At 31.0% G+C, this 9710-nt stretch overlaps 1 protein-coding gene and 1 long non-coding RNA gene across 5 annotated transcripts; one reads left to right on the top strand and one right to left on the bottom strand.

The window, feature by feature from the left end:
- Positions 1–213: 213 nt before the first annotated feature.
- LOC103862565 (cyclin-D5-1) lies at positions 214–2053 on the bottom strand. Of its 2 annotated transcripts, none has more exons than XM_009140265.3 (5): positions 1509–2053; positions 1328–1414; positions 934–1240; positions 688–833; positions 214–596 (listed from the first exon to the last, which is right to left on the bottom strand). In XM_009140265.3, exons 1-5 carry the CDS (start codon positions 1797–1799, stop codon positions 408–410), a joined length of 1020 nt encoding a protein of 339 aa, XP_009138513.1. In that variant the 5' UTR covers positions 1800–2053; the 3' UTR covers positions 214–407. The 2 variants fall into 2 exon arrangements, with proteins under 2 accessions (XP_009138513.1, XP_009138512.1); XM_009140264.3 differs by having other exon boundaries at positions 934–1246; positions 1509–2052.
- A 285-nt stretch (positions 2054–2338) lies between these two features.
- Positions 2339–8800, top strand: LOC103862563. Of its 3 annotated transcripts, XR_631779.3 has the most exons (5): positions 2339–7432; positions 7529–7624; positions 7834–7903; positions 8193–8263; positions 8352–8800. It is a non-coding gene; the product is annotated as an uncharacterized LOC103862563 (long non-coding RNA). The 3 variants fall into 3 exon arrangements; XR_631778.3 differs by having other exon boundaries at positions 2339–7624; XR_631780.3 differs by having other exon boundaries at positions 2339–7624; positions 8333–8800.
- The last annotated feature ends 910 nt before the right edge of the window (positions 8801–9710 follow it).

The following is a 9710-nucleotide window of genomic DNA, read 5'->3' as shown; positions in this document are numbered from 1 at the left end:
TTACCTTAAAAAGAGTTTCTTCATTTATCATTTGCTATCACATGAAAAATAAGAGGAAAAGACTGATGAAACCAAATCACAGGCAGTTCAGCTATTGGCCTAAAACTATTCACCCTTTCTGTTTCTTTCATTATTTACACTAAACTCTCATATTTCCTTGATTCTCTCATAGAACCCCCTAATGTTTTGATATTCACAATTTCACCCCAAAAATGAATCATCAAGAGACCTTCATATATAAACACCTCTATATGAGTTACTTCAAAAAAGATGAAATAACCATTGTATTCAGACCATTTTTTTTTCTCTATAATCAAATGATCGAATATTAAAACCAAAGCAATATGTTGCAAAAAATACCAATATAACTCATAAACCAAAAACTCCAAGTAGAAAGAAAACTCTCTTCAGAGTCTACGCATTCTCTTGGCATCAGGAGAAGAAGAAGACGGCTGATCAGAATCAACAAAAGACAGACGGCGTTTAGCGCCACTTCCCGAACCAACCACCGGTCCAGGAACTGCTAGTTCGGGCGGTGTCATATGTTTCCTCTCTTCAATCTCTAGCATTCTCTGATAACATGAATATACATTGTCCTACAATGCAACCAAACCAACACATTATCATCTTTTAAGATCATATACTCGAATAACCATTAGAAAAAAAAAGGAAAGAGAGTTATGATACATTCTCATTAGAAGTCCACCAAGAGACTGATCCAAACTTGTTACCCATTTCTTCTCTCGTCAATCTAATATCCGATGAAGTAGAAGAAGCTAACAATGTAGTAGCAGCAGCAACAACGAACTGTCGATAATCCGTAACACTTATCTCTAACAATATCCGCACAAAAAAGGAAGAAAAATAAGATGAATTTAATCATTATTTTTAATGCAATATCTAAAGATAAAAGATGTCATTTTAAAAAACTACCTTTGGTAAGAGCGAGAAGAGATTCAGAGGATCTTAACAAGACAAGCTCTTTAGAAACAGATTGGTTACGGTCTGGAGAGATTTTAGCAAGAAAGTAGTTCAAGTAATGAAAAGGAGTGATCAAACTCATCTTCCAGTCCAATGTCGATAAGATCAAAAGCTCGGTTTTGCGAATCACATCGGGCTTAAAAACGAAGTCTTGATCTTGTGGGTACTGTGATAGTCCAGGAACAACACGTTCCTCCATCTTCGCAGCTAGTGACAAAGACGCCACTGATAACAATCTAATCGCCCACGATTCATCTTTCTGCAACTAACAAAAAAAAAACAAAGTTTTTAGCTTCTGTCAGATTAAGACAACATCTCGTTCAAGATCGAATCGAATCGAACTTACGCCGATGAATCTCTTTTGTAGAAACAGATCCAAGTACGAGATTGCAATGTATGCTGTCTGATGCTGGAACCCAAATCTAGTTCTTGTCTGAAAAAATAATCAAATCAAATCAAATCGAAGTTGTTAGTAATCGGAAACGAGTAAAGGTTTTGTCTTTTTATGAGAGTGTGTGACTACGGACAGTGAGAATCCAATCGATTGCAATCAATCTGTCTAGAGACGACGTCGTTTTGGTGGGTTTGTCATCATCATCATCGAACCGCCGATTCTCTTTGCGAGCTAGCTCCGCCACGTAATCCTCGTCGTCATCACCGATCGTTGCGAAACAGTGAGGTTTCCTCTGCTCGTCAGATCTCTCAATCTTGGTCTCATCGTCGTCGTCGTCGTCTTGCTGTTGTTCGTTCAGACAAGACTCGGATTCGTGGCAGATGAGTAGATTAGAGAGAGCGAGACTGTCTCTGGGCTCACCCATTTTCACGGCGGCGATTAGGACGGCGGCGGAGATAGGAAGCTTGTGTCCGTACGCATAAATAAAGATGGAAACTTTGGAGATGGGTTTGGTCGAGTGATTGATTGACTTTGTTATCGCAGTGAATATAGCAGATGAGAGAGCTAAATCTTCGTATTCGATTTCGGAAATGTTTTTATTAGCGAAAAAAAAAACAAGAGAGAGAAAGAGAGAGGAGGAGGAGAGTGGGAGAGAGAGAGAGAGAGAGTCTCCCGCGTCTGGTGCCGCCAAAAATAAGTGGGGGAGAGAGAGGGGGCGTTATTTAGCGGTTACATTTAAAATTATTCTTTATAATTTAGCGTATTGTTTTCCTTCATTAAACGTATTTAACGTTTTTTTAGGAGGGGCGGGGGGAATAAATAATCACATATTTTAAGGGAATGATTACTCGATTTTTTTGTTTCTTTTAATTTTCCAGAAGGATTACTTGTGTTTGAAGACTTTTTGATGTTAGTCAATTATGGTTTTCTTTTAATAGCATTACTTTTTATCTAATAGTATTTTGTTCTTAGAGATGTATTTTTCCAGTAATTTTCTACAAAATATAATTCAACTCCCATATGTTATCCAGAACAAATAAATTTGATTTGATTGATTGAATTTACAGCTTTTCAAAAACATATATTTTTTGGTTGATTGTTTATTTTTAAACATTTTATTTACAGAAGTCTTTAACAAAAATTCAGAGCTGTCCATCCATGATGGTTTTATCTAGGAGTGGGCATTTTACCTGATACCCGATACCCGAACCCGTACTTGAATCCGATCTTAAAAACCCTAACCGAATTAGCAAAATACCCGAACGGATATTAAATTAGAAGACATTGGATATCCGAACTCGAATGGGTAATATTTGAATCCGAATGGATATCCGAAGATAACCGAACATATGTATTACTAACCTTATATTTCTAGTTTATATCTCTCATTTTATTTAAAATATTTATATTGATAGTACACATATTTTAAGTTCATATAATATATATATATACTTACAGAGGAAATGATTTGTTACTCATTTAAAATGCATGTCAAGTTTTTTGCTTCAATAATTAACAAAAATTACATCTGAAATTTAAAAACAATAACCAAATTAATGTCTTTTTAATTTTAAAATGCTATGTCCAAATCTATTAATCGGTCAATCTATTAAAATAGAAAAAAACAGCTAAGTGAAAATTTTATTTTTAAATACAAGAAACTTGAAAAATGAAATTTTAATTTTTTTTTCTTTCAAGGTCTAAATATCCGAACCCGATCCGAAAAAACCGAATCCGAACTAAAAATATCCGTACTAGACCCGAAGTACAAAAATACTCGAACGAATTCTACACCTCTATACCGAAATACCATAAAATCTGAAATACCCGATCCGAACCTGAACGCCCACCCCTAGTTTTATCAAAGAGAAACTTTATATTAATGATAATATATGCAAATATAATAGGAAATCATTTTGGGATAGATATGTTGTACTCCTCCGTTCCTAAAAAATCCATATTCTAGAGAAAACTTTTATTTCAAAAAGATACATATTTTATATTTTTAATGTAATTTTTGTCAACTAATAATGAAAAATTGTGAAGTTCAAGAACACTAATTACATATTTTAAAATCTTATTGGTTTAAAAATATAGAAAATATAAAATTACAAAAAACTATGTATTTATAGCTAAGTTTTAATATATTTTATTTAAACGGTGAAATTCTAAAACATAGATCTTTTAGGAACGAGGGAGTATATAGAATTGTAAATTTTTGGTTTATTGTTTTTTTAAAATAATTTATTTAGAGAACTCATTTCAAAAAAAAAAATCAGAGCTGTCCATGATGGTTTATTCAAATAATATATTTTAATTAATAAGAATATATGCTAAATAATTATAATACCAAACTATTTTTGGGATAAATTTGTTGATGGCTATTCATTTCGTGACACATGGATAACAAGCGAGATTTTCTTATACTAGTGGCCCTGTCGCGTGATGTCGTGTTATGGCGTCTCCTCGCATTCCATGGCAAAACGCTTAGAAGAACTATTTTGGAAAACATTGGATACGAAATGTCATCATTAATGGATCTTACCCGCACTTAACGCTCTCTTATAGTGAAATTATGGTTGCTTTTCACTCGCCAAAAACATCGCAAACGTCTACACTTTTGACATAAACGAAATTTCAGTACTAGTATCATGTCAAAGATTTCATCCTGTATATACGTCACCTAGTTCGCTAAGCATTCGACTTGGACTCTATAAATACTCTCAAACTCGACTCTACTATGTCGTTACTTCTATGAATAACTAACTATTAGATTACAGGACTTAAAACAATACATATGTGACTAAATAAAAAATATTTATTTTCCGTCTCTGAGATAAGTAAGATTCATTGAATTTGTTTATCAATCATTGGTTAACTAAGAATAATTATTCCATAAATTTTCTTTTTCAGAAAGTTACATTCCTTTCAAACTGGCTCTAACTGGCTCTAACTGATGACCAAAAGAATGAATGAGAATAACTAATTCCTTAGCATTCCTTATAATTTGCACCATTTACAAAGAATATTTGTTACCTATGACTTAATATTCTTTAAAATTTAAAGAATAAAATATTATAATTATTCTTTTGACAAATTAGGAAATGAATATATTTTCTTTTATTTTATTTCTTTTCATTCATTTTTTCCTATTCCTTCTATTCCTTTTGTAGTTACTAGTTAGAGCCTCAAACATTGTAGTTAACATTTCTCATCAGTGTATTCCACGTACTCCTCTTGTTGATTTTTTTGGTAACTCTTCTATTATAAAGTGGAAATTTAATTTAAAGGTTTGAATGAATATATCGTACTTGAAATTCAGAAATTTTAACAACTAATATGTACTTTGTTATGATATAATAGTGAATAGGGAACATAGGAATAGTTTTTGTTTTGTTTTCTAAAGCAAATAGAGGAATATCTATTTTTTAGAATTTTCCATTTATTTGTTTGAATTGAATTAACCGAAAGTGATTAACAATAATGTTTTATAGGATTGGTGGGGGAAACACCTTACCATATCCACTCAACAATTCAAATTTGAAATTCAAATTAGCTCCACATTATTATTATTCCGTTATGTCATTTCATTATTCTATATGTTATGTCATTTTCTTATATCCCCATTGTAAAACTTTTTGTTTTCTCATATTTTATTCATGGTAAGGAGTAATGACGGAAGTCATTTTTGGTGAGCTAGACTGACTCTTGTAGATGTGACGGTGCACGAACTATGTTTATGAAAACTTATACGTTGATAAGATCAGTAGATGTACGTATTTTAGATACATAGATCGTAGGTAGATACAAACATTTACCGTATGGGTATATTTATTGGAAAAGGCAGGTCCTCACTCGCAGAGAGAAGATAACTTACCATGAGTTTTGATATCTTGCTCCCCATTTGAGTTTTGATGAATACAGGAAACTGGACGCAGGATCAGATGTATCACTGAAACCAATGGTTCTGATAATAACCTTAAAACATTACTTCATAACATCTAAAATGAACCATTTACATTATTCCATGGAATTCTTAAACCTGGTATACTATACTAACAGATTTAAGCTGTAAATAAATAAAAAACTGATTATACAATTGAATCAAGTTGAAATATATTATACCACATATTTGATGTTAAGAAAAAAAAACATTTAAATAACTTGTAATGTGATGTAGTCGTGAGTAAATTGTAAATAAAATATATATTTGTTTATCCATTCGCAAATGAGGCTCCATATTAGATTTTGAGGAAGGCGAGCCGAGTCATTCAATAGAATACTTTATACTATGTATATTAATATTTACAAGACGAGTTATAAGAAAAGGATATATATTAAACCAAGAAGACGCAAGATCCAAAATCTGCAACTTTGATGTGTATGTTAGTGAAGAAGTATCAGCATTTGTTCGATCTCCGCCTAGATACAAGTAATATTCTCACATTACGTATTTTTGTAGATTATTTTGTATTTCTTTTCTAGTTCTGACTTGTATAATTGTGCATTTCTATGTATATCTATATTTTATATTTTATATAATAATATATACTATTCAACTACATAATGTTTGAGAAAAACACTTTTGAGACATTAGTATGTCAAGAAGGACCTATTCAAAACAGACAGAAATAAATACAAAATTAGTTTATTTATTTTAAAATTTGTATAATACAGTATATACAAACCTAATATAATCTTAGACTTTAGACTATGTGATCTGCAATTTCCAAAACTCGCCAGAATTACTAACCATGGCGATGAATTAAGTATGCAATATAAGGTCGTTATGCCAATTAATTATCACATTAGATACCAATTGTGAGAAAGGAATGGTTCTAAAATTCTAATTAAGCATAGTCACTTCTCAATACATACAAAGAAAAAATTAGAGATCGTAAACAAATATAATTTGATCGCATTATTAATGAATTAACGGATCTAGGATACCTAACACGTTACACACATTATTTTCTTAATAATACTTGGTATCCCATTCGAGGTAGAATAGTCTTTTTATATTATAGCAAGAACCAAAAACTCGGTCCCTCTATTTCCACAAGAAGGTCACGAAACTCTCTATGGACTAAAAAGACACACTATCAAAAATATCAATCGTATGATGATGATATAAAATTGATGGTGGAATGATGGCGCACGTGACAATAACTACAGTGGGGGAGCGTCGGTCACGTGAGAAAGCTGGATTGCCTCAGAAACGAAGAAGACGCTCCACCTCTGCCTAACTAGTAACAATCCAAAATCATATAAATAAACCATACGATATGTAACATTTTCCTTTTAAAATAAATATGTTACATGATATCAGCATGTATGTAGATAAGTTTCTGTAACGAGTAAAAAATAAATAATTACAGTGCCCATCTAGTCTGTGCCATGTTTTGAATTCCTTTGGGGCTTAGTGCCCATCTAAGTGGAACCTTTGACTGTCAAGTTTTTTTACGATTCCAAGACGGTCAAACTTTGACCAAATACTTCTATTTACGTGTGTCTGATTTATAACTTTGGTACAGCTTGGATAAGTAACATTTTTCATTTTAAGATTTATATTTGTGGAGTGTAGCAACTAACAAGTGTTAGGTGGGAAGCATCATCGTTTTAGCGAGAGAAAATAAGTATACGAATATGTTTTTTTACATAAAAAATATATTATTTTATATTTGTACACACAAATTAAAAAATATATTTAATTTTATATATTTTCTATATAAAAGTATGATTAACTATACAACTAACTATATTTTAACCAATAGAAAATAAACTAAAAAATAAAATTAATAAATTTAAACTATTAAAAGAAAAGTACAATTTGTACTTAACCCAGACTTTTCCACAATAATTACTAATTTATGCCATTCATCAAAACACAGTAGTTTTATACTTTTGCTATCACAATAATTACTTTTCCTAAATATTTACGATCCTTTACCACTGAATCCAAAACACAGTCATTTTCTTGAAAACTTTCAGATTCTGGGTACCTCCATCCGATAATTACTCAGTTCTAAGCCGCCTTCTTTTGCCACTTCTGACGAGGTCTCAGAAACCTATAATTGAATCGAGAGTTTATGTATAACATCGATTTAGATATTTACAAAAAAAATTGTAACAGTTTAAAAGGTATGATTATAGGATGGTTGCTTTTGTTGGTTTGATTTGCCATGTAAAGATGTTCAATCACCATCGACGTTGGGACATGGTCAGTTTCATCTCTTTGTTTCAATACAGGTTTTGTCTCTTTTCTTGGTTCTCTCTCTCAGTTTCATCTTTTTGTTTCAAGTGGTGATACATTTTTTTTTATTTCTTGATTCAAGTAACAAGAACATTCTCTATTTTCTTATGGAAACATGCAACTTATCATTGGAAGTAGATTCTATGAGTGAAATCGAAGGACAAATTGATAATAATCGTTTGAAAATACATGTTCACCATGACAGGAAATTTCTGACTGGTTTATATAAAGAATTAGAGGAAGAAAGAAGCGCTTCGGTGGATGCATATATAGATGTGAGTGTTTACTTTTATCAATGCTTTTTATATGCCTCAGGTTCGTGATGCTATAATAGGCATAATGACTAGCTGTTTAGGTAAGCTCAGTTGAAAGCTATGTCTCAATTCACATCCATGAGGTGGTTTCTCTTTTATGATCAACCCAGACAAATCTAGGATAGGAAAAAAAAACACATATGATGGTGCAACCCCTGTCTTATTTGTTAAGTAATTTAGTAAGTTACTTGACTATGGAAAGTATTTTTCTTTCTAGCTTCCACTGACATGGTGTTTCTGTCCAACATAGGCTGGTAAGGGAGGTGAACTGGCACATGAGGAAACAATGATTATAATTGGAGCCCTGGTTTAAGCGAGAAGGTAAAGATTTTTATTAGCCATACATGCATACGGATCTGAACGAGTTATGGTCTAAATGAAATGGTTTAGTTCTGATTTACTGATGCAGGAGACTGCGAATGGAGGACGACTGATTTACTGATGCTTACTTTCATTTTGTCGTCATCCAGTTTGGAACACACTTAACTTACACTGCTTCGAGATTACTTCAACTGGTTTCATTCATACGCTTCCATTTCTTGGAAGTTCAGAGTGGTGAGGAAGTTATGTGCCAATTGAATCAATGTTTTTCATTCTGACAGAGAAATAAACTCAAAAACCAAAAATTAGTCAACTTACTTTGTTCAAAAAAAAGTTCTTTTACATAAGTTTTTGTAGTTTCCCTTTTTGTTGGTTAGTGGTGGGCGTGGTCCAGTTCTACTCTAAACTCTAAAGTCCATTCGAGTTATTACGTTTTGTTAGCCTGTTTATTTTTAATACATATTATAACTTTTGTAACTTTTGTTGACATATATAAAGAAAAATATAAATATATATAATCTAATTTAATTAAATGATCTTTAAATTTATGATTTAATAATCTAAATTTAAACCTTGCATATTAATTAATATATAGATCACTACATAATTGACTAACATTTTGATGATATATAGAGAAGCTAATATCAAATTTTGAAAATAAATCTGTGTACAAGAGTATTTGATCACAAATTTTAAAAGCTAATTAAAACTTGTAGAAATAATAAATAATAGTTTGATAATAACTAACAATATAAAAATTATAAGTAAATATTCAATTTGTATATGATATATAAATTAAATCTTCAATAATCTTTAAACATGTTATATTATGAGTATCTTTTTAAACTAACTAATCCTATGTATTTTTAATAAAATAAATATATAATAGGAACTATATAATGTAATATGTGCTTCAAAGGAATAAATTAAAATTTTACATGCAAGTTTTAAAACTATGAGTTTGGAGATATTCATTTCAAATTATTAAATTTTGAATTATATAGACGACCAATTACATAGAATAATATACATTAATTTAAAAAAACACTCGCACGAATATGTGGGTCAAACTCTAATTTTTGCTTAAAAGACAGATTAGCTGCGGTAGTATACTTAATTAGATTAAATAAAAACTATATATTATAGTCATTTTAACTTAAAAAGGTCAAATCTTTTGAAGCTAAATCATAAATCCAAATACATGCATGATGTATTCACACAAAAACTCTCTGCCACCTTCAAATAGTTGTGTTATGAAATATTTATATAATTATTGAAAACAAACACCCGTGCGGACGCACGGGTCGGAATCTAGTTACGTATTAAAATGCTAAAATGATATTTGTTTTGCAACAAATTTTTTTATCTATAACGACACTTGATATGAAACGGAGGAAGTATGATTCTAAATATGATCATTTTTATATAAGTTGTACATCGTCTATTA

This window comes from Brassica rapa, chromosome A03 (assembly GCF_000309985.2).
Source record: "Brassica rapa cultivar Chiifu-401-42 chromosome A03, CAAS_Brap_v3.01, whole genome shotgun sequence".
Taxonomy (NCBI): domain Eukaryota; kingdom Viridiplantae; phylum Streptophyta; class Magnoliopsida; order Brassicales; family Brassicaceae; genus Brassica; species Brassica rapa.
This window is presented reverse-complemented; position numbering and strand designations above follow the sequence as displayed.

Excerpts from the sequence above, each read along its gene's own strand:
- LOC103862565 (XM_009140264.3), bottom strand. The coding sequence starts at position 1,799 with ATGGGTGAGCCCAGAGACAGTCTCGCTCTCTCTAATCTACTCATCTGC. Across the intron at positions 834-933 it reads TCTTCTCGCTCTTACCAAAG|AGATAAGTGTTACGGATTAT; the intron begins GTAGTTTTTTAA and ends GGATATTGTTAG. Across the intron at positions 597-687 it reads GGTGGACTTCTAATGAGAAT|GACAATGTATATTCATGTTA; the intron begins GTATCATAACTC and ends GTTGCATTGTAG.